At 36.8% G+C, this 25,215-nt stretch overlaps 4 protein-coding genes across 7 annotated transcripts; 1 reads left to right on the plus strand and 3 right to left on the minus strand.

Annotated features, from left to right (window-relative positions):
* Positions 1-672: 672 nt before the first annotated feature.
* On the plus strand, positions 673-2,068 carry LOC121764385 (AT-hook motif nuclear-localized protein 22-like). The gene has a single exon (XM_042160420.1). The coding sequence runs from the start codon at positions 1,122-1,124 to the stop codon at positions 1,950-1,952; it is 831 nt and encodes a 276-aa protein (XP_042016354.1). The 5' UTR covers positions 673-1,121; the 3' UTR covers positions 1,953-2,068.
* Positions 2,069-6,888: 4,820 nt separating this feature from the next.
* Positions 6,889-14,413, minus strand: LOC121784732 (kinesin-like protein KIN-UB). The gene is made up of 19 exons (XM_042182952.1): positions 14,237-14,413; positions 13,211-13,311; positions 12,982-13,104; positions 12,494-12,679; positions 12,138-12,359; positions 11,896-12,043; positions 11,484-11,633; positions 11,167-11,255; positions 10,818-11,021; positions 10,495-10,593; positions 10,187-10,321; positions 9,954-10,082; positions 9,181-9,316; positions 9,010-9,102; positions 8,445-8,570; positions 8,166-8,291; positions 7,689-7,832; positions 7,381-7,509; positions 6,889-7,282 (listed from the first exon to the last, which is right to left on the minus strand). Exons 1-19 carry the CDS (start codon positions 14,367-14,369, stop codon positions 7,122-7,124), a joined length of 2,634 nt encoding a protein of 877 aa, XP_042038886.1. The 5' UTR covers positions 14,370-14,413; the 3' UTR covers positions 6,889-7,121.
* A 1,366-nt stretch (positions 14,414-15,779) lies between these two features.
* On the minus strand, positions 15,780-21,886 carry LOC121784739 (myosin heavy chain, non-muscle-like). 4 transcript variants are annotated; one of them, XM_042182985.1, is made up of 13 exons: positions 21,518-21,885; positions 20,564-20,745; positions 20,389-20,492; positions 19,947-20,027; positions 19,724-19,827; positions 19,490-19,576; positions 18,849-19,051; positions 18,046-18,247; positions 17,918-17,968; positions 17,732-17,830; positions 17,576-17,635; positions 17,360-17,481; positions 15,780-17,131 (listed from the first exon to the last, which is right to left on the minus strand). In XM_042182985.1, exons 1-13 carry the CDS (start codon positions 21,782-21,784, stop codon positions 15,958-15,960), a joined length of 2,736 nt encoding a protein of 911 aa, XP_042038919.1. In that variant the 5' UTR covers positions 21,785-21,885; the 3' UTR covers positions 15,780-15,957. The 4 variants fall into 4 exon arrangements, with proteins under 4 accessions (XP_042038919.1, XP_042038911.1, XP_042038897.1 ...); XM_042182977.1 differs by having other exon boundaries at positions 17,360-17,484; XM_042182963.1 differs by having other exon boundaries at positions 17,360-17,484; positions 17,576-17,830; positions 21,518-21,886.
* A 652-nt stretch (positions 21,887-22,538) lies between these two features.
* On the minus strand, positions 22,539-25,215 carry LOC121761665 (peptidyl-prolyl cis-trans isomerase CYP18-1-like). The gene is made up of 5 exons (XM_042157303.1): positions 25,045-25,215; positions 24,830-24,904; positions 23,769-23,930; positions 23,095-23,253; positions 22,539-22,982 (listed from the first exon to the last, which is right to left on the minus strand). The coding sequence occupies exons 1-5, from the start codon at positions 25,045-25,047 to the stop codon at positions 22,899-22,901; spliced, it is 483 nt and encodes a 160-aa protein (XP_042013237.1). The 5' UTR covers positions 25,048-25,215; the 3' UTR covers positions 22,539-22,898.

Raw genomic sequence — 25,215 nt, forward strand, 5'->3', positions numbered from 1 at the left:
CAAATTTACCTATAAGTTTCCTAATTTATGTTAAAGTGATGTGGCATGAGGACCATTTTTATTCCAATTGTCAAAGAGTTATTGGTGAGGCATACCAAATCATTATGCCACCATGGTGTGGAAGGATCATAGAATTTTTACTCATTCCATGAGATGAACAAAATGTTGTGTTTCCTAAAATTGACCTAAATAATCTAAAACTGGAGAGAGAAAGCACATGTGGGTCATGAGAAATTGGGGTTTCAGACCAATTCAGACAGTGTCTAATGCCCCTCTCTCTCTCTAGTTTCACCTTGTGGTATTTGGTAAGCTCCATTTCTCCACATTGCTTTGGCTTGGCTGCTTCATTAACCTAGAAAACGACAGCGTTTCCCCTCCTCCCCCTTCAGCTCTTGATGGTCAAACCCCCTCTCTCTCTCTCAATAATTGTTTCATAATCTTGTCTTATACTATCAATGGCACCCCACAAATTCATCTCTTTGTTTAATGTTGGACTGCACAACCCACCTACCTAATCCAAATCACTCATTATTTCTAATTCAACGCTACCTTCCTTTGTTTTCTCCATTTCATAATCAAATTACCCCCAACTATTAATTAATCCAATCCCCTGCATAAATATGTGTGAGCAGGAGCATGTTAGAGAAAAATACAGCCTGATTTTGAGGTTGCAGTTGTATGGTAATTAGTGAGTTGATGACTTTTTCATGTGTTTTTGTTTGAGAAGAGAAGATGTGGGCCCCATCCCCCCACCGCCCATGCGGCCATGCGCACGCCTTCTATTTACCAAACTCCACGTCAGCCACCCCTTCGATCCAATCCCCTCTCTCTCTCTCTCTCTACTGACCTAACCCTAACCCAAACCATACTTAGCTCCTAAAACTAAAGCCCCCAAACATAAAAACTTCAACTTCCCAACCCTCTCTCTCTCTCTCTCTCTTCATATAACTCAACAACAAAAATAGAAGTATCACACATGAGAGCTGTGAGGAAAGGGATGGTTGATTCAGCTCAAATCTTGGTGAAGCTCAATTTCCTCTCAACTAAAATCTAGCCAAAGAAATTCCAATTCCCCTTCATTTTCTCCATATTCGAGAAGCTTCTAATTAATCAGATAAGTGATGGATCAGCTAGCTCACGGCCGCCCTCTCCCGCCTCCGTTCCACGCCGGAGATCTCCAGCTCCACCACCACCAGTTCCAGCACCACCACGACGACGAGCAGAGCGGAAACAGCCGTCCAATTAAGCGAGATCGCGACGAGAGCTACGGCCTCCAAACCCCCACATCGGAGGAGAAGGAATTCGCCGCCGCAGCCGGAGGCGGAGGCGGAGACAGCGAGGTGACGCGGCGGCCGCGGGGGAGGCCGGCGGGGTCGAAGAACAAGCCGAAGCCGCCGATCATCATCACCCGCGACAGCGCCAACGCCCTCCGGTCCCACATGATGGAGGTCGCCGGCGGCTGCGACATCCAGGAGAGCGTCTCCGCCTTCGCGACGAGGCGGCAGCGCGGCGTCTGCATCCTCAACGGCAACGGCACCGTCACCAACGTCACCCTCCGGCAGCCCTCAGCCCCCGGGGCCGTCGTCACGCTCCACGGCCGCTTCGAGATCCTCTCCCTCTCCGGCTCCTTCCTGCCCCCGCCGGCGCCGCCCGCCGCCTCCTCCCTCACCATCTACATCTCCGGCGGCCAGGGGCAGGTCCTCGGCGGCACCGTCGTCGGCCCACTCATGGCCGCCGGCCCCGTCGTGATAATGGCCGCCTCCTTCGGGAATGCGGCCTACGAGCGGCTGCCGCTGGAGGAGGAGGAGGTGGTGCCGGGCAGCGGGCAGATGGAGGCCGGGCAGCAGATGATGAGTGATCAGAACCCTAATCTGTTTCAAGGAATGCAGCAGAATATGATGAATTCGTTGCCGGCTGAAGCTTATTGGGGCACGGCTCGCCCTCCATTTTGATTCTTGTCAAAAACAATAAAAAGGAAACCCTAATTTTCAGTAGCTCTTAAATCTACTTTTGTGATTTCAACTAAGAGTAGCATCTTCTTCTTGTTTTCTACTATCTTTTTTAAATATGGTGTTGGTGATCTGGATGATTAATTTTTATTAGCTTGCGGTTTGATTGGAGAGGGGAATGTACAAATTCATGAATTGTTTGGGGTTTTTCATTGATCAAAAATACTACTAGCCTTTTCTTTCTTTAACATTGATTTTGTAGATTGAGTTAGTTAAGTAACTAGTTTTGATTGATTAGTACATGAATAATTTATTTATATATGTATGTGATTGTTGTCTGAATTGCAGCAGTAGTGTGATTGTGGTAAAATGATATATACTCATCACTTGCTGCTGAAGGAAAGCAAGAGAATTTGGGGTGCCCTTTTTTTGTTGGTAGTGTGTCTCTTTAAGATTCCTATTTCAAATATGAGCATAAAATAATTGGTTTGAAACTCATTTTATGCAACCTTTTTCTATCCTCTTTTTACTCTAACTGAAAGCAGTCAATTTTTGATGGCTTCGAACATTCTACGTAGAGACAGCAGTGAAAGAATGCTCCAATTTTCAAGAATTTTCAACTGGCTTAACAGAGAGGTATGGGCTTAACTTTCTGCCTTCATTTCTTGTTTGACTGCAATTTCAAGTGTGTGTATATATATGGTGAATTAATTTCCGACCAGATGCATGAATATTAGGACTGCATACACGTGCAAGCTTTTTTCGAGGCAAAACTAACTCTCTCATTCTGGTATATACACTATATACAAATTTGTATATATGTATTAATAAAATGAAATTACTGAATGAGGATTTGTTTAGGCTTATTAATACATGATGAAATTGTGTACTGAATGAGAATTTGTTTGTGTTTAATTAGACATGACTTTTCTATCATCCATACATGTTGCAAAGTATGTGGCATGAAAAGATCAAAGTGTTTGGCAAAATAAGCTTCTAAACAGCTTGTAAAATTAAGTTCTAACAATTTATAAGCTCTCAAAAAACTAACCCTAACTTATTTTCACATAATTTTATAAGTAACAGTCTTTTTTTAATTACCAACACAATTAGTTTCAATCTCATATCTCTTCCGTTCTCTTTCTATTAGTATTTCAATATAAGTATATAGTTCCAGTCTCATATTTCTTCCATTTTGGTTCTCTAGCTTATAAACTCATTAATTATTCAAACACTTTTGCAACTTAATTAGAATCTTTGAAGATATTACATGTTATAAGCTCTTGCAACATATTATAAAATCTTCCTGTGGGTATATAACTATATAAATATGAATTTGTGTGATAGTATGTAGTTTAGATAGTGGATAGGATGTAAAATATATCAGCAAAACTGTGTGCAAAGTGAGAGTGTGGAGAGGACCTACAGACAATCAGTTTGGTGTCTAGATTCAGGAATGGTTCATGCATTAACACTCCTCTCTCATTTTACATCTAATCTAACAGTTGTGTGCCTTTCATTTGCTTGCCACATACACTGATGAAATAAATCTCTCTCATTATGTGATTAATTTCATCATTTTTAATTCATATAATCCTCTTTCTCTTTCTGTCTTTTTTTGATGAGGTGAATTATTTGTGTCGACTTAAATAACTTTAGTCGTATTCTAATTCATAACGACCGAATTTAATTGCCCATTTCACTAACTAATAAAGCCACCAAACCGGATGAATGCATGTCTTCTTCATGTGTTGTTGTTTTAACTAGTTTGGCCTAATTGTTTATCAATTTTGCAACTAGCCAGAAGCTCAGTTCATATATTGAAATCTGTAAATCCTAAGTTTCTCAATTTCAAAACAATCATGGCATGTTGAGTATTTGAGTTATACTATATGAATATGTCATCTTGTGACCTAGTATAATGTTTACATATACATATAATTACTTGTGTAGGCCATATATATATAATTACTTGTGAAAGATATATGAGTATAAAGTTATTCTCCTTCATCAATTTTTGTCATATGGTGCCGTTAAGTTGCTATATATTACTCATTATCATATGATTATCTACGTACGATTAAGTTGTGAGATTATTTTAATTGGAGGGGATAACTATGATTCATTATCATAAGATTATTTTGTCTAAGATTAAGTTGTGAGATTCAATCTCATGAACCAGACATAATACATATTCAATAATGAGTTATAGTATAATCTTTCAAACCGAATGGGTATATGTATACTCGAATGACTAAATTGGTGTCTATTGTTTACTAATTTCTCTTTGATCCTTTATTTTTTGAATAATGCTATGCGGCCACATTATGGCCAGCCATAAATTAATTAAATAATAAAAAAATGATTTTTTTTTAAATTTTTGGTTTATTACTACTTGATTTTACTTTTATATCATCTTCACTATATGTTGCTCAACATGTTAGTGTTGCTCTTTCGTAGTTTTTGCTCAACTTATTACTACTGTCATTTCTTGATTGTTGCTCAACGTATACAGTAATTCGTGATATTAATGTGTTTTACGTAATGGAATTCAAAGATAAGTATCAACTCACAAGTCTATTCACACACATATAAGTTTATATCGGTAATTCTAATTTTTTTATACATGTAAATGGACTAAATTAACTCTTTATGGCCGGCCACATTATGGCTATTTAGCATCACTCTTATTTTTTCATATTATATTATAATCTCGTAAGTGCGAGATGTGTCTACAAATTAACAAATATGAAATTGATGGATAGTGAGGATCAAACTTCTAACTGCTAATAAATACGTTAATTAGGGTTGTGTCTTAGAATTTTCCACATATTTCAAACTTCTCGTTTGGTGTTGATTCAAATGAACTTTGAATTTAACATACATATATTCATAATGTCGTTAATTGGAAGGCTTCACAATAGACATAGTAAAAAAAGTAATTATTGAGAATTCAAAAACCTAATCCTAATTAGACGCCAAACATGACTGAGAACCGGGTATGAAACCCTTAATCGCATACTAAATCTACACTCTAAATTTGAGTAGCAACGAAAGCTAAATTAATAATACTAGTTTAATACTCTAGTCACTACAAACTTAAAGTTCTAAATTTACCTAAATTATTCATGAAACGGAGAATCAATATTTCATGATTCCAACAAAGTTGTCTGCTCTGTTGAAGTAAATGATTTGATGTGTAAAACATGAATCTTTCATACTCGCAATGCAACCTTGATTGCAAAGAAACCGAATCATGGTTTGTGTTTAATTAAATGCTAGATCTAGTCTTTTAGTAAAAAAAATGACTCCAAAATGAAATAAAATAATGTCAAGAAATACGTATTATTACTTATGAATAAAGCTATGCGGCCACATTATGACCAGCCATAAATTAATTAAATAATAAAAAAAATTGTTTTTTTTTTCAAATTTTTGGTTTAATACTACTTGATTTTACTTTTATATCATCTTCATTATATGTTGCTCAACATGTTAGTGTTGTTCTTTGGTAGTTTTTGCTCAACTTATTACTACTGTCATTTCTTGATTGTTGCTCAACGTATACAATAATTCGTGATATTAAGATGTTTTACGTAATGGAATTCAAAGATAAGTATCAACTTACAAGTCCATTCACACACATATAAGTATATCGATAATTCTAATTTTTTATACATGTAAATAGACTAAATTAACTTTTTATGGCCGGCCACATTATGGCCATTTAGCATCACTCATTACTTATTTATTCAGAGCTCCCAATTCTTTTGTGAATATGATAAGGATGATGTAACATTCCCTTTTAGGAGAAATTAATGGGTAATGATGCAGAATTGATTATCTTTTAAAATAGGAGAGGAAATTGATATACTCGAAAAGGAAAGTCCACAAATGAATGTCTTTTTATTCTATGTGCACTTAATTGGTTAATGGTGCGTCCTGACATGCTAATATCTTATTAATTTCAATGGGAAAATGAATAATCATTAACACATTTAGTATCTGCAATATATTTTACTATTCTATGTGCAATTAAATTATGTTATGGAAAATTTTTGGAGTCTTATTAGTACAGACCATATTGATAAGTATTTATTTTCTAGGCCAAATAACTTCCACTCTTTCAGCAGTATTATAAATCACAAATAACCTAGCAATGCATAAATAACAATATAACGCAACTCTTATGCAACTCTATATAACCGTTTTCATTTCTTAAATTTATTTCCGATTTCATGTTTGTTTAATTCATATAATTATAGCACCATGTACATCCGAACAAATCCAGTTATAAATAAACCACGTCACGACAACATTCGAAAAAAAAATTAATGCCATACTTCATTGTCACTAACCAGCTCAATTTGAGCACTAATTTGTCCTGCCTAATTGGATTGGACAAATTACTTGTCAAATTATTGCGAGTTTAATTAATATCCAAAATATTTTACATCCCATTTGGCGCATACAGATTAAAAACTGCGGAATGGTGGCTAATGATGGCGGTCTTGGATCTTGGTTGATGTTTCACGTCAATTTTCAAATTCTAAATGCAAAACAGCACTATGCTCCCTCGATTACAAGTCTTACATGATGAAAGAATTAAGTGCAAAAATATTACTATGAAATGTAAATCTCATTTTCAAAATATATTGGTATTAAAATAAAAATGTCAGTGTAACGAATTAATAGAATCTGAGTAAATAGTAAAACAAGACATGCAATGACGAACATGACAAAATGGCATATTTAATAGCGATCATCCAATACATGGGCCTATATAATTTTTTAATGATTAAATATATAGAAATTTAAAGATTGCATGGACTTGAACCAAAGACCTTTGATATGACCATTCTACCATTAGGCAATGGGCCATTAATTTATATTTTGATGTGGTGTCGAACGAACTTCATTGTAAAAGGGAAAGAGAAACTTCCACAAAGTATTCTTCATATATACAACTACACAATAATTCACGAGTACAAAATTTTAGGTGAAGCTTAGGGAACGCCAGCACCAAAAAATATGGGACAAATGACGAAATCAAAGCGTGGATCTTTTGTAGCAGAAGCTCTAACATCTTTATAGAGCTTCTCCCTTGTTAGCAGATGGGCAAAACACACACATATAAATGTATATATGAGAATAAATTAGTGCAATTAGTAACTAAACCTCGATCCTTAGGCGTCGCAGTTCGGATTGAAATGTGGAACTTGAGGTCAGAGTTCGGCGAGCAAGGGCCCTTATATCCTCCCTAGAACAGTCCCGTGAAATACGAACTAGCTCCCAGAGGGCTCCTCCGCTGATCATGTCTTTTGCATTGATCTCTGTGACGAAGGGATTGAAAATGAGTGTTTTTTATTGATTTCTTGCAAACTGCCATATGACTGAAACCCAAGAAAGAATTGGTTCTCTCAACTATTACCATGCTGTGCAAGGTGGCAGAGTGCGAGCTCAACATGACGCCTGATTAGTGAAGCTTCACTGTTGGCATTTTGTACTATCCATGGCAAGGCGCCGTCGTCTATCAGGAGGGATCGGCCGTGCCTTGACCCTGTAAATGGAGCACCATATCATTCACGGCCATGCATCAAATAATGACGGCCTTTGCTATGTTATGAATTATCCGACTTGTGATTCTTTTTTATCCAAAGCATGCATAAAATATAAGCCAGAATTTATAATCATGTAAAATTCTATTACCTGGTTCGTTTTTTAAAGAATATAGTTTACCTTGACTAGAAGCCCTAGATTCACACTTGGCAAAATTTGCAATGCCACGGGCAACTTGAGATAGAACATCTGGATGTCTACATCTCACCATCCCTAACAGAGCTTTGACGCCACCTTCTGACCTCAACCTCATTTGCAGTTTATCTGAAAACCATAGACATAAAAGACTGAAAATCGAGAAAATCGCTACAAAATATGGATTAAGGGATGGTAAGGGGCAGGGTAACCAACTTAGAGGGACTAAGTCAGTTAAAACGAGACACAGTACAGATCCAAACATAGGCAACAATGCCAATTAACAGAGGCAACAATGCCAATAAATGAGATAAGTCCTTTAATATGTATGAGAACAAAAGTTTTGAACATTCTTCACACAGAACACCTTGTGTACAGTCGAAAAAAGAGGAGCCATATCATATGAAGACCACTAGGACGTTGACGATAGAGTTTAATTAAGAAGCAACATGCAAAACTTACCATTGCCACAAAGATTAGCGATTGCTCCAGCAACCATTCTTAGAGTCTGAGGATCTTCTGCATCAGTTGCTGTCATAGCTAAGAGACATATTCCACCTTGGGCCATTATGAGCTCTTGATTAGCCTCTGAAACCAGGACAATAGTTACAACATGAGTCAATGATGAAAGAATGGAAAAAGCAGCCATGGTTAGATCATTAAGGTCGTGGATCAATTCTTAGAAACAGAACAATTTAACATATAAAGGGGAGCAAAGTAGACACAACAAACAACACATACCATTCATAGCAAGATTGGCGATTGCGCCAGCTGCAATTCTACGAATTGTTTCGTCCTCGTATGTTCTAAGGAGCATTAACAATGAAGTGAGACCACCAGCTTCAACTATCTTTTCCTGGTTTCCTTCTGTGAAGTACACAATAAATTTAAGTTTTCTTACAGTGTCAATATAGATTCATCACTATTGAAAATAATAATTGAAGTTCCAATAGGATCATAGGAGGGTACAAGGGGGCAAGCACACAGTCATCAAACAGACCGAAAAAACTAATTTTGTTTCTGATGAAACCACAACTGAATTCCAGTTTCCGATTTGGTTATATGACCAAATTGCATAGTTCCTTTTTTACTTTAATTTTTCCGACATCATCTTGCTGTAAATATGTCAATAATTACTAATCATACAAATTCTTATTATACAAGACCTTTCCAGTAGAATGAAATACAGAAAAATTTGGCAATATTAGAGGAGAATAACTTTGCAGTTGTAGTTATTTAGGATATCAGAAAGACATTGAAGTATTGAACAATTCGGATGATGCATATAAGAGCAAATGTGAAATACCTTCTGCAGCTAAGTTGGCTACCACTTTTACCGCATGAATCCGTACATTAGCATCCTCTGACTCAAGTAATGATAATATCTTTTGCAATCCAACTGTTATATCAAGAAGCAGCTGAATACAAATCCAAGAAGATAATTTGAAAAAATGAGACAGAAAGCCCTAATCAGCACCTTGTTCATGAAGGTTTGTTATGGATGCCCGTTCTCCATTATTACCATCTCTAGACCGCATATGATTAAGCAGTCCTAAGGAATCTTGACCAGGTAGGGGGTTGCCAGAGTTTGATCCATCTGGATAACCTCTCGCCTATGGACATAAAGATCAAGAAAAAGTTGGCCAGCTATACAAGTAATATTCAAACAGGGAAAACTAAAGGAGCAGATGAAAAGGTTATAACATATGAATGAGTTCTTTTCTTCCAAGAGATATACTAAAGTAATGAGTTATTCACTAAATATTGAAAATGATTAACACATTAATCATACCCATAAATGAATCAACTTACCTAATTCCACCTCTTAAAAACAGAATAGACTGCTTAATTCTCACAAAAAAAAAACACAATACAATGTACTCCCTCCATCCCAAGGACAATGACCCCTTCCTTGGGCGGCACGGGAATTTATGCAACTTTATTTTGTGTGTGAAATGGAGAGAGTATAGTAAGAGAGATGGAATAAAGTAGAGAGAAAGGTATTTCCATTTTTAGTAATGGGTCATCATAGTTGGGACAAACCAAAAAGGAAAGTGGGTCATCTTTAGTGGGACGGAGGGAGTACAATCTTAGCTACAATGGCTTTAGCTTCAGAGTTCAGGACAATCAGAGCAGACACTGATGGGATAACTTAAAAATAGAAGTATGCAAGGGCAAAATGTACTTGATATAGTTAGATGCTTTAAATCACTAAAAACACTAGTAGTCATTAGTAAATATAAAACATACTTGATTAGCTTCAACAGATATTTGTGCCAGTTGACTCCTTAAAACTCTCACTTCTTCTTCAAGTTTCTTTTTCTGATAACTCTCCTCTTCCAGCACTTGCTGAAGGCCATCAGAGTTTCCACCTGCCAACTGCACAACATTAGTTAGTCATAGGTAACTCATCAAGTACACATCCTAGGATCAAAGTCATGCTGGAGTAAAAACATATTTTACTTATACCATACGGTCCATACCTCCATCTTAGAAAATCTAAACAGCTGACTTTTTAAGTTGTGAATTTCATCTTCAGCTGCTTTTCGTAGACAAACTTCATCTTGAAGCAGCCTTTTTAGCTCCACAACCTCTTCATTACCAGCACCATTGTTAATCTGCATAAGAGTAACACAATATCCTCACTTAAAACTTTGAAAAAGTGGCAACCGGAAAAAAAGGTATTCACATCTTACTTCAGATCTTTGATTCAGTAAATTTATTGCCGTGTTAAAAATGAGAGGAGCAAGTTAGCACAACTACAAGATATGATGGTTGCAAAACCAACTACCTCTGCATTAATAGCATGTTTTTGCTGGTTGATAGTCCACTTCTCCTCAAGCTTCTTAATAGACTCCATATAATCCATCTGACATTTGGTTTTCTCCTCCTAATACAAAAGGTAGCAAAGAGCCACAAAACTAAACAGATAAGTAGCTTAGAGAAATTTTTTAATGATTTTTTAGGGGATTTAAAATGGCAACAGTGATTGGTGCTGAAACTGCATTTAATAATACAAAACTAGACTACATTATTTTTCTATAAATTCTAAAAGGTATTCTAAGTACAAGAAGATATTCAGGATTTCATAGGCATATTAAGGCATAAGTATACCTCTAAGGCTTCCACATAATTCCTTTCAGCTTCAGCGACACGTTTCTGTGCTTCTAATCTGATTCTCTCAATCTCATTTTCATAAACCTTTTGATGCCTTTCATTCTCGGCCATAAGTTTATCAATTTCCATCTCAAGTCTCTTGGCCAAACTCTTGTAGTCAAATTCTTCCTTAATCTTCAGCATGTTCTCCACTTTCATAGCCTGGTATAAATCAGAATGTGCACACATATTATGGTTGAAACCTAGTTTCAAAAAATTAACGACTTCTGTCTTTTCCAATTGAAGTATGTGAAGACTTCAATATTTACTTAGCTCTGGATCACAATGTCTGCTACTAACAACTCACCCTTTGCCCAAACATTATGGTACTTGAAGTCTCTGCTCGATGACGTGGAGAAGGACCAATTGTGATAACTAATGATGTTCTGGATGTTCCTGCAGCATACCAGCAAACACCAAGTCAGATCAACCAAGTACAAATCATTTCCTGACTCTGTACATATTGATATAGGTCAAAACAATGCAGATATACATTACCGATTTTTGAAATAGGTTATGCGAATGTGTGATAATATTTCTTCACAAAGTGTCATTAAAAATTACTGAAGTTGTTCAACGGAAGTTCACACATAATATATTTTCAATACAAGCACTAACTCTGACCTCCAAATGAATCTTTAAGTAGCCTTGTAAGCTTTGAATCTCGAACTGGGACGTGAGGACTGTTTTCTGCCAAGGCATTTATACATTTCCCTAATGCACTAAGTGAAAGATTTATAGACTTGGCTTCTTCTAGCATGTGTCCCTCGCTTCCTTCAAGAAATAATAAAAAGCTTATCAAATTATAATTTCAAATAGTTAACCACTGAAAACAATATTAATCAACGAAACGAGCATGGACACAACTGACTCTAATCTAGAGACGGACAAACAAATTTTTAGATTCTGCATCAACAAACTCAACCCAAGATTAAAAATAAAGTCCAGAGGCCATTCATCCCTGTTATGGCATAAACTAGGTTAAGAGGGGCAGATAAAAACCGATGTGGGTCTAAGGTAGAGAGTTTCAAAAAACCTGATTTATGAATGCGTTCAGAACCAGCAAGATCTACCACGATCAGTTTCCCTTTACGTAGCATAGGAGGACTCAAATTACCAATTGAGCGATTTTGTGCATCAAGAGAAAATTCATCCTTCTCCACTACAGACTTCTTCACATGTACCTATACTATGACAAATGAGTATCACTGTTTCATAAGTACAGAGGCCAGAATGAAAACACATCCAAAAAATTAAGCTGTCAATACTAAGATTTACCATCAGAAGGGCATGACTCCGAGAAGATTCAGTGTTCAGTTTAGTGTTGGCAGCAATCCTATGTGCTTCACCTAAGCGTAAGAGTTGCATGAAACTTTGCTGGTCTCTGATCTCCCAGACAGTTGCCCCTGGCAAAGAAACATCACCAGTTTTCTGGTCCTCAACAATCGATATATTATCATTTGCTGGGTTCAATAGATCCTGGATGTATTCCATATAAAGCTACACAAAAACCAAAGTCTATATAAGAATAACACTTAGGAATATGATGATCTTCTAGAAATAACTCAATTGGACAAAGAAAGATGTTAGTAATGATGGAACCAATATTCAAGCATGTAAGTAGCCAGTTCAACCTGCAAGAATGAAACTGAGATAGAATCCGTTTCAGGTGAGATATTTGCTAGTATATCCTCCATCGCACGAACCATTATACCCCGAGCAGAGGTATCTTCATCACCTAATCGGCCAAGAGTATAAGTCTTCCCAGTTCCGGTTTGACCATAAGCCATCACTGTCCCATTGTATCCCTCTAAAACACTCTGGGAAAGAAAAGAAACAGTATAGAATCTACAATCAAGAGAGAGTTAAAAACAGCTTCTGTATACAAAAAAAGTATTCCATTACTAAGCATACTCTTTCAGTCTGATGGTGGAAATTTTAAACATGAGACATATGCTGACATAAAAATAAACATTAGATATTAAACCTATCCATTTGCGCTTTTCTGTAATCCGTTAATATCCAGGAATACCAAACACACCAAGCCTTTTTAGTACAACAAACTTGCTTCAGTATGAAATGCTCGATATGCTACATAGCAATAAAGCTCTGCCAAGCTCACCTCAACAACAGGTTTGGCAACAACTTCATAGACACGCTTTTGAGATGCAAATTCAGTCAGGACTTCATCAAACTCAAAAGTATCTGAATCCCAATTGTTTTTACGCAATTTCAACCTTTTAAGCTGTAAATAAATATGCAATATAAATTGCATCAAAGCTTTTTATCAAGATATAGAGCTAAAAGTAGACTATCTGAGAAGGTATAAAGATTAAAACTAGCTCTAGAACCTCTGGCTGCAAATCCACACAATCAGCAAAATCTGCATCTGCTACCAACTCTTCAGTATTCCGAGGTCGCAATCTTACAGCAACTCGAACTCTTCCTGAAACTGCCCAAGTAGTATACATGAATCGGATTTAGCTTAATAAAAAAGTTCTGTGGTACTTTATCACGTCTAAAAAACATAATGATGCTTAGAAGTCTAGAGTTCGCTAACTCATAACTAGTACTGTAAATGATCACTAGTAAATTAGATATCCATTCTACTAACTGTATATGCATTCTAAAAACAAATTTTCAGATTCCAGAGGAACACGTGACAAGCCCACAAAAGAGAAACATGAATATCTAGAAAAGCTTTCTGATATCATCTTCAAATGCCATAACGATCTCTCTGCAGTCAGGTGTGTAACTAGTTAGACAGATGATGGGGCTTAAGCCTGCCCTAGAACTTTTTTTTTCTGCTGCTAAGAATGTAAAATAGTTAAGCTTCCATTAACATTCTGGCTACACTAGCGAGGACAGGGAATATCCCCGTAAATATAGGTTGTGTAAATGCAAACATCATTGCCTCATTGTAGAAATAAATGTCACTAGCCATTGTCTTCCTCTTGGCACCCCAAACCATATTATTTTTGAAGAAGCTGAAGTAATCACCAATCCTAATTTTCAGTTTTCCCAAAAATCATCACATTTTTATAAATATAGTATCAGTTAGCGGTCATAGATTTCACTGAGGTTCTTCGCTGGCTCCTCCCCCAATTCAAACTACAATTACTAAAATTATAGCATACTATATGCACAAGCAACAACAGAACAAAATGCATATAACACAAGGCGCAAGAGACCTCCAAATAACAATTAATCAGTTAATTCATTAAAATTCAAAGAAATTTATTGAGCAAATTGAAATTCAAAACGAGCTCGAAATGAAAACTAACGATCAGGTAGAGCTGGAAATAATCGCTAGCAGCTTCCATTACTCCAAGAGTATCAGATCGCGCTGGAAATAAAATAGAGGGCACACAACTCACCGGAATCGGTGCTGCCGGCTGCGCCGACGCTGCGACGGACATTTTGCGGCGGGAGCTTCGACTTGAATGAAGTCGAGTTGCGGAGATTTGGCAACTTGTGCGTGCCGTTTCTGTTACCACCACCAGTAGCCATTTCTCAATCTAAGTTTTCCTTGGCGAAATCAGCTTAAATGAAAGAAAACAACATAGAGCAGTACTGACGCTATATTAAATTGGTAGTACTACTATAATTATGATAATACTATAAAATTACTTTTACTCAATTTTCATTATATAAGGATATAAATTTTTCCATTAAGATTTTAAAATAAACATTTTTTACATGACAATTCCCGCAAAATTTAAGTTAAATGGTGGAAACGATAATGTTTCACTAGTTTAAATTACGTTTTTTATACTGTATAATGGATTGTTTAACTAACGTGGCATTTAGGCATCCCATTCATCTTAAATCCCATGGATAATTTATTGGTTATGAAAAATGAAAATAATTTTTAAAAAATCGTATATATATAAACAAAATTCATAATTGGTGTGCAAAATTATAATTATACAATAGTTCAAATATATTTTGATGCAATTATCCCATTATTGAATGAATATATACATGGAGTGGTGGGGAGTGTGTAATTTCATTGTGCGCTTAAAATTGAAAACAAGAGAAAAGTGAGGACCGACAAAAAAAAGAGGGGATGGGGGTGGGTCCCAGGAGGGGGTCAGGACTGACGAATTTAATTAAGGCCTTGTTTGGGACAACTTACAAAATCAAGATTTTTAAACCATTTTGAAAGTCACACTCATGGGAAATTGTAGGTATATATAAATGTTCAATGTGATTAAAACATGTTTATACATCTGAGTGGTCTAAAATGAGCATAATAAATAATGTTGTTGATTTCTTTTTCTTTTTTACTAGAAGATTAATAATGAATTTCGTTCACTAGTGATTTTCAATTCATTGAACGATGTAGAAATATTTTAATATCAACTAAGTTGCATTATTATAGATACTATAATGATTAGTTTTGCGTAGACTAATCGATTCATTTATGTTAGATCACATTTCATGATTTAGGTAATTCGAATATCTGGATCTATTGATTGAAGTTTAAGCAGGAAAGTTCTATCAATTAAACTGGCCTCACCAATAGGCAAATGAGTAATTGTTGTATGAAAGAAACACGTGATCTTATTTTAGGCGCAAAAGTTGAGGATTGATTGTTTGATATCGGGAAGAGGATGAAAGGACCAAACTGCCATTGGCAGAAAAGCGTGGTAGAGGGACGGAAGTTGAAGTCAGTGAGTGTGGCATAAGATGACCAAAATAGCCCTTACCCATTACCTGAAAGTAAACTGCCTTAAAAGAAGAGCGAGCATCTAGGAAAGTCGTGCTGGGCTTCACACTGTAGTCGTCTTTCCCTTTGGGCCCATTTCCGATTCGGATCCTCATATTCTCTAATTGTTGGTTCAAATGAGTTATCTAATTAACAACAACAAAATCAAAAGAAATTGGAGGAAAATTATTTTTTTAAAAAAAGTGAGATTTGTGGGGCATCAATCAAGAATTGAGTAATCGGAGAAGAAATAACACTATACAGCTGGTGTTTCCTACTCCTACTACACCGGCAGCAACCGATAACATTATTATGCACCAAAAGTAGAGAAATAAATAAAATTAATAAACCAAATAATTGAACTATCTAGTTGTACATTCGATATTACTATCCAACAGAGTCCTCTTGGGTGTCATCATCTCCCTCCATTTCAACGTCTCCGTCGCTACCAGCTGTTTCAGCATCCGATGCAGCATCTTTGTCTTTGCCGTCTTCATTATCGCTGCAATCTTTGGTGTCAGAGTTAAAAGCTACTCTTTCAGATCCCACTCGATCATCACTTTCAACAGCGCGGCTAAACTGCTCCCTCATATCAGGTGCCACGATGCCAATCATCTCACTAAGTGCCCGGCGTTCGTGATCTCGTCTGGCAGCAGCGGCTTCTGACTTGGTGGACCGGAGGTGTTGGCTCTCTGCTACGACACTGCTGGAATCATTTGCAGGTGCAACACATTCATTACCGTCTAGTGAGTCGTTCTCTCCAGGGACCGAAGGAGCTGTGCTGTGAGCCCAGCTCCCAGCAACTTCGGAAGCCAAGAGGTCCGATGTGTTGACAGTCCCTACGCCTTCTGTGTCTTCCATTGGATCCTCGCAATCATGGCGACTTGGTGATTGGGATATCTTTTGGGCGTGTTCTGGTGTTTCTTGTTCATTGCTGCTATTATCAACCTGCATCGTATCCCCATCTGGTGTGTTGCATCTATTCAGATCGATGTTCTTCCCGCTCTGAAGCTCCAGGCTTTCCGTCTCAAGAACTTGCTCAGTTTCAACAGTGCCACCTTCCAAGAGTTGGGGTGTGCCGACACCTTCAGTGTCGGGAATTTGCTCAGTTCCAATGGCATCTCCACAAGAAAGGGGTGCCGTGCCAATGGCATTGATGTTGGAGCCAAACCCACCATTAGCATCTTCACATTCAGCACCAGTGAATTCTACCTCCTGTGTTTCTTCACCCTGTTCTTGGCTTTTGGAATAGCAGTCATGCTTCTCTGTTACACTTGCTTCATCACTTGAAGACACGGCTTGATCCATGCCAAGGACATTGGGAGAAGTACCAAATCCTGTTTTAGCTTCGTTGTTGCTTTGATGGACCTCTTCCTTGTCTCTCAGTATCGATCGAGTGTGATTGCCATCGACTCGATTGAGATCAATATCATTTGATGTCGTCTCATTGGTCTCTTCATCTTCTAGGGTTCTTTGCATTGCTTTAAGCTGTTCTTGCTGCTTCACAAGCAGCACTGATATCTCCTCCGTTGTAGAATAGAAGGCACGTAGCTGTGTTTCACTGCATGAAAATTATCCTGGCATTAATAATCAGCAGTGTATTTCAATTAAACATACCGGTCAGATAAACAAACTCAGAAATAATGATAGATATAACATTGCATAAAGATCACATAAATAGAACATCTGTTGAATCTATGCGGTAATTCAAACTTTCAGATCTCCAGTAAAAAATGCTCAGTATAAGTTGATCGGTAACGAAATCCATTTTAGATGCTTCTATTCTCACCGGAGCATAATTCTTTCCCTAGCACCTTTTAGCCTACGCCTTTCAAAATCAAGATCCCGCATTGCAGCACTGATCTCAAGTTCAAGAGCAGACACCTTTGACCATGCTTCCTCACGAGCCGCCTGCTATAACAGCAAGAGAAACTCAGTTTGAGAAGCATACAACTCATTTGTCACATCTGCTTAAAAGAATGGTCTCATACAGAAAAATCCCTACCTTTTCACATTCAAGTTCTTTGCTCATTCTTTTTCTTTCATGTTCCAATTCTTCAAGCCTCTTAACATGAGCAAAATATAAGAAATATATAGAACAGGTAGCAAGTTCTGTTATATAGCAGACAATATCTAGGGAGGCAAGCAATAGTAAAATTACTTTAATATTGCTGGCAGATGCTTGCTGCTCCTGGTGAATTTGACCCTCCAATTGACGCACTTTGTTGTCAGAGTTGACCAACTTTTGCCGTGCATCTTCCTGCCATTAATACAAGCAATATTAAAGACATAATACCGATATACCAAGGCAAGATGCAGAAAAATGAAGAAGAGTGATGAAATATACCAATTTGAACCTCAAGGTTTCCACCATTGTACATTTTTCCTTCTCTGTCTCCTGGAAAATTAGGTCATAATTAAAAAAGTGGTCATACGTGAAAATGCCACAGACTTGGAGCAAGTTCTTATCTATACCTGAAGCTTATTAATAATTTCTTGCTGCTCCTTCTCTCGTCTCATAGAAGTTTCTGATACTCGTTTCAGTTCCTCCATGGCCTCAGCCTGTATTCTTTGTATTGCCATTTTCATATCTGCCCGAGCCTTCTCTCGCTCTTCTCTTCTCTGGTCACGCTCTTCATCTAGTAGTACTTTCAGTTCTGATATAGAAGCCTTCTGGCTGAACCAAGCAAATGATTACAAGGTTCAGAAGCATCTTTAGAACATATGACACAACTAGTCATACCCAAAGATTCTTGAAGACAAGAAGTTTATCTATTAGACATCACACATGTAGAACAATAAAATATAGAGACATGTGGAAAAGTATAGACATAGTAGAGAAGGTAATAGGTGTATCTCGTTACTCAACATAGCCCATATATATATATAGTACAAGAGACTAAGCTAGACTATGTCACATATCCGATGTACAGATGTAGGATGGAATGCATATGGAGTAATATATAACAAGACATACATTCAAAGTTTCACAAAGTTTTTTATAAATGCACTTTTATATGCTTAGTCAAGAAATAGCCAAGACTTCAGGCTGAACTCCCCGAAAAGAAAAAAAGAAACAGATAATAAGTAGATGGACTTCCACATTCAACGATCAAGAATGCTTCTTTATGGAGCTCTGAGTTGCATTATAGAACAGTTAGATGGATCCAGTAATTTATTTAAGCAATGACTGCGAGAAGCAAAAAGGGGGCTATCTGAATGGCTTTAATTTTCTATATAATATTATAAGCATAAAGTTACTAAGATACACTTCTCACCTTGCAATTATTTCATTGGCCTCGGTGCATGACTGCATAGATGCACTAAGTCTTTCGTTAAGGTCCTCAATTCCATGTTTTTGCTCACCAGATATTCGATTTAGCTCAGCTAGTTCTTTGTCTTTAGTCTCCAAAAATTGGTTCAACTGACTGAGTTGATCTTGAAAAGATTTTGATACAGATTCATTCAACTCCTTCATTTCCTGCAAAAGAAAATAATGTTGCTGGTCTTAGGTGTTGGTGTATACCCATCAATCAAATACTTGAGAGAGATGAACAATACCAATAAATTAACAATAAGATGAAGTTCAGAAAAAGGGCGAGTCAAAAATGTTACTCATTGTGATCAAGAAACAATAGAGCTGACAAACAAAGGTATGTCATGGCTTCAGCTAATAGTGCACAATTTAAAGCCAAACCAACATGAACATACCCAGACCAGACTATTATAAATGACAAAAAACATAACAGGAATCAGGAAATAAAACTGGATCCCTTCTAATACTAGTGAGGAGGGGATGGTTTATTAAGTTTCTTGATGAAAAAAACAGAGTCGTTGATTACAAATCCACATAACCATTATTAGTGATGTGACAAACACAACCATGAAAGAACTCATTGACAAGAAAACAATGACATACAGTTTCATGCTTCTCAGTAGCTGCACGACTTTCACTGTGCAAGGATTCAATTGTTGCAACTTGATCTTCCAGTTGCTTCCTGAGTTCCTACACACATTCAACACCCAAAACATCCATAAAGCTGCCACATAACGTGTAAAAAGTAAAGCACTAAATGTTTATTAGATTACAGTCTTCAATAAGTGTAAAAGTTGATGGAACAGAATTTGGCAAACTAGCAGAAAACTTAAATACCATATTTGATCTTTGAAGGCTGCGAAAATCGTCAAGGGAGAGTGGACCATGAGAAGCTCCTATGCCAATTCCTTTCAGTCTCTTGTTCTCAGCACAATATTCCTCTTCAGAAATAAGTAACCAATAAGTAATGCATTACCATAAACTTGATGGTTCAATGCAATCTACAGTGATGAACTAATGATTACAGAAAATATGAATCTGTAATTTGAAAAAAAAATACCTGGTTTTCTCTTTAGAGATCCCCCATCAGTGACACAAGAGAATTTCTGGACTTCACGATATACAAATGCAAAAGCAAGTTCTGCATACATGCAAAAAGAAACTCAACAAAAAGTTTGAGAATATTATAAATATGGAATGATATATGCACTAAAATTATTCTATTCAAACCCTAATGCAGCAGATCAAATGTTAAATGAGGCAAACAGTAATTTGTGCATTATACTTTTTAATCAAAGGTAAACCATGTATGCAGCAACTAAGTACAGACTTGCAGGCCATTATCTCGAAACAAAGGCAAGTCAGCATAAATAATTGCATTGGTAGAGGATATAGGAATGGGGAAAAATCCGATTAACAGCTAAAGATATTACAATGGTTCGCAATCACACTGGAATAAAGGTAGAAAGAAATAGCTCAGATAGTACTGCCATCAACTCTACCATGGTGCGGAGCAAGTGCTATTGAGACAATGTCTCCATGGCATAGCTTTGCTTCAAAGCTATTTTTGTTCAGTTTCTCCCAGTTTAAATATGTCCCATTTGTGCTACAAAAAACTAAGAAACATCAGAATATTTTTATCTCAAATTTATGTACGGGTCCCAATAATTAATTCACCTAGAATCTTTCAAGAATGCAGAACAGTGTGCCAACTGTTGTTCTGTAACTCCAGTAGCAATCTTCTTCCGGTATATCTTGCAATGGTTAGCACTAACTGCTGGTGCAATGATCTGAAAACGAGCATCATCTACTAGCCGACCAATGCAATGCTCGTTTGAAGTCAGAAGCATATTAATGCCCTGATTTACCGAAACTTGAATCAGACCAAATTCTTAAGAAGTGAAATCAGGAATAGGAACACAGAGGCATAGGGAAACATCCACATAGGATGCTCCAAAGCTACTAAACTCAAATATATACTATAATCTGTTTTTACTGAACACTGAGAGCAGACATAAAATAATGTCAATGTTCTCCCTAGGAGCATAATAGATACAAACATATACAAAAATAGCAAAACTTCACCAAAGGGCAGATTATAATTGAAGATCAAACAGACCAAAAACTTGTCCAAATTAGTGAAGAGCTAATCCATAAACCATTCAAACAAATTGTAGTTAAATATAAAGATCATCCACAAACACTTTCAGAAAATCTGATACCTCTGTGTTGGTTTCCACAGACTATAATTTATGTACAAGAACAAACTCAAAAGAGAAAGTGTGATCGCTTTGACTGTGCAGAGGCACACAGATAATAAATACTACTCCATTCAGCTTGGTCTATCGTACTCAATTAGAAGGCAGCATAATAAAATGTAACTGAAATTAGAACTGGATTATAAAACAGAGGTCCTAGGATGCTATTATACACATTGCGTACTACCATTACACTGTCCAAAAAATTTGGCGAGTCACATGGTAATGAGATCTGAAAATGCGGGAAAATGGCATTTTTAGAGCTATAACGAAGACGAAAGCAAGCAATTGATACAATTAACAAGTGATTATAATTAAAACTGGGCATGAAATTTAACTGACACAGTATCATCAAACAAGTAAAAAATTGGACCTGATTGCGCTTGCGCGCCTTCTCAGATATAGCCGTGAGCACTCCCCAAACTTCGGGATCAGAATACTGAAGCGGCTGAGCAGCAATTTTGGCAGCCACGGATGATATGAACTCTTCAGCGGTCTGCAGATTTCTAGAAAGCGGAGAATTACTGCTGTTGTCACCGAAACCGGAGCGGCGCATGGAGGGAGTCTTTTGGGCCGATTGCGGGCTCGGGCCGGGCTTCTCAGGCCCCGGAGTTGACGAGCTATCGTCTTCGTCAGCCATACGCCGATGTGTGAAACGGGCTTCGATTATGGCGCGGTTTTTGAAAACCCTAATTCTTCGATTAGCGCATGATGGAGTAGTATATTTACTTTCATTTTTTTTAGTTTTCTTTTTAAAAAGTTGTCCTTTCGATTCAATTTTCTTTTAAATCATTTTACGGCAAATTTATATACAGATAGTAAAAAAAATGCAGGACAATTTGATAAAATATTCATTTTGCTATATTTTTCAGTTATTTATTAAAGAAGTATTTAGGGTGCATGGTCATGCTCGCATGACCTGATGATTCCACGCACTAATTCAAATCACAAAGCATTGTGTGGCATTGATTGATTGATTTATTTATTTTTAATTCAAATTTCATTTATAAATGCTTATATTTTTACTTCATTCTTCACTCTTTCGTCTTTCCTAATTTTTTCTCTAGTAAATTTTCAGTTTTTATTCATTTTAAACTTATTATATTTTGTTGGTTTAATTTGATACTTTTGTTTATTCATTAATCAATTTAAATCAAAATTAGGAATAAGAAAGAATTAAAAAATATATAATGAGAAAAAGAAAATACATGTGAATATTAATGTTCAAGATTTTAGTGCTCAAGGATTACATGATCTTATCTTCTGCATGTTATTTTTCCCTAGCCTTCGGAAATTCAGACATAAACTTGTAAAAATAAAACGACTTAATTCAAGTCCACCATAAACTGCAGACTGAGTGCCACAACAAATGTTGCAGCTGTACTACCATCAGCTTAATTGTAATTACCACCATCTATAACTATTTCAGCAACACAGCTATCAACATCCAGTCAACAAATGCAGCAAGGACCGACTAAGTTAGACTTCATCTGGTTCAGAAATGGAAACATTGGAGTAAAGAAAACAGCCGGCAGCCATCGAAGCAGGTCACCAGTATAAACGATGTGTACAATTATAACAGCACTTGTTTAAACTGACAAAAAGTTAGAAGTCTCTCATTCACCAATATTCTACCAAGTCTTGAATTTTTTTAATATGGGGTTCTTCAGCAATTTGCACAAGGCCAGAGCCGGATGATATAAAGCACAAGCGTCTTCAAACTAGGCACGGCGTTGTGTTATAAAATAAATTCTTTAACCAGCAAGTGGGTTGGCGTGAATTGTTACACGGTTGGTCCTGATTTCCATGAGAGGTTTATCCCCCGGACCTGTTGGAGCCTGGAAGTGCAAACAAATGTTTGATCAGTGTAAACTACGAAAGAACTGCTGGTAATGCTCAGACAGGCGTGTTATCACCGATATGTATGAGTGAATGGATTTCTGGGCTAACCTTTTCCATTATATCAAGCACTTCAAAACCATGAATCACTTTCCCAAAGATGGTATAGAGTCCATTGAGATGAGGTTGCTTGCCATAGGTTATGAAGAACTGGCTTCCGTTAGTATTAGGCCCACTGTTTGCCATGGATAAGATACCTCGAGCAGTGTGCTGAATCAGAAAGAGGAACAGTAATCAAACACAAACATACCGCATATGTTTGTATAATTTAACTTCGAGTCTGGAAAATGATATCAAGATAATACTGGTAGGGAGATCTCCCTTTCAGGACACCCAAAACAATGGACGTCTCCTATATAAAAGTGAGAGGTCTCCAGCTCAATTCCCACCACTTCTATACCCTGAACAACCCCTCCTCCCCCAACAAAGCTCAAAATAAGATAGAAATAATAATAAAAAAAAGGACTCAATTTAAGATAACAAACTCATCTACGAACTTGTACTTGCTGTTTTTTGTGTCAAAAAATTAGGTGCATACAGAGTTACAATCAGAAAACCTCACAATGGTGCTTAACCAATTAGAGCTATTCAGCTTTAACCAATCAAACAATTAAGAAAAGAGTCAAACGACTGTAGGATCCCATCTCACTGATGCATTTACTTTTTGCATGTATCGTGTGGAAAACGAACTAAGAACTTAACGAACTAAATCTTGGAGGAGTTACCTTCAAAGACTCTCTTATCTCATCATTGAACTTTTTACCCCATATACTTGTACCACCCTTGCCAGTATTGGTTGGATCACCACCTTGTATCATGAAACCCTTAATATTTCTGTGAAATATGGTTCCATCATAATAACCACTTGCAGCTAACGCCAGAAAATTCTGAAGCACAAATTTATGAGTTCAAGTAAGAAAAATATATCATACGAGACACCACTTATCCTGACTAAAAAGGCACCATGAAATAGCACATGGACAGAGTCAACATTATGTCATTATATGTGTAAAAAATAAATGGGAACACATATCTAGTCAGTAGTCACTGAAGAATCATACGACATGATTATCAATGGAATAAGGAGTTCCGCATATTTCAAATATTGCAAATACCTCGCAGAAGAATATAATTTAGAGCACCACTTCGAACTATTATTCTCGTAATATATATCAACTAACCTCCTAAATTACCAAAAGTCCTCGCCCGAATGACTCCCCAAAAAAAACACAACCAAACATAAGAACCAGCATTTTCATAAATGAGGAGTAGTAAACTATAACAAGTAGAAATGCAATTCCCTCAATTTTGATCTTGTACCTACACAATGCGGTGCAGTTCAAGCATTTGGATGAATCCATAACATGACTCAGAGACAATTCAACAGCAACTGAATTAACCCGATCAAATTACTGAAATAACCAATAGGCATCTTAATGTCTTATGCATTAATATCAAAATGCAATAGGTCAGCATCAATACACACATACGTACACTCAATCCCAGTTCATCCAAAAACAAAATGATATAGAACAAAAGGCAACAAACAATTTATCAGACAGCCACAATGGTAAACCTAAAATTTGATTTTGGCTTTACATAATTTTCGTGTAAGTGCACATAATGCTAGAATCAAACATCACATTATTCTCGGAGATATTATCAACTACAGGCCGATAGCGGTTAAAGAAATTCCCACACCCTCACTCAAAAACTAGCATAATTTTACTTAGTATCACACGCATATATACAATTGCAACCACGCAAACTGATTTAATACACGCACCTCAGCTGTCCTTGGGACCTCGTCGCAGAAGATTTCGCACTTGATGTCGCCCAAATTCGTGTGAAGCGTCACTGACTGCAAAACACATAAATAATTTACAAAAAAATGAAGTAAAACGAACACAATTCTCAAGCTTCATGAGCACCGGCACTCCACCTTGAAACTGTTCGATAAAAGTCCTCAACGACAAACATACAAATATTGAAGGAAATTACCATTTTGAGAGATCGATTATCGGAACTCTAAAACGATTACAGTTTGAAGCTGAAGTAACTCTTTGGATTATATTATCCTTCGCTGTTGAATGATATGAATTCTGAAGACCCTTTTTTCTGGCTTCTTTTTCGAATAAATTTAGACTATTTGTTCATAGCACTTTCTCTTGA

Source organism: Salvia splendens, chromosome 2 (assembly GCF_004379255.2).
Source record: "Salvia splendens isolate huo1 chromosome 2, SspV2, whole genome shotgun sequence".
NCBI classification, from domain to species: domain Eukaryota; kingdom Viridiplantae; phylum Streptophyta; class Magnoliopsida; order Lamiales; family Lamiaceae; genus Salvia; species Salvia splendens.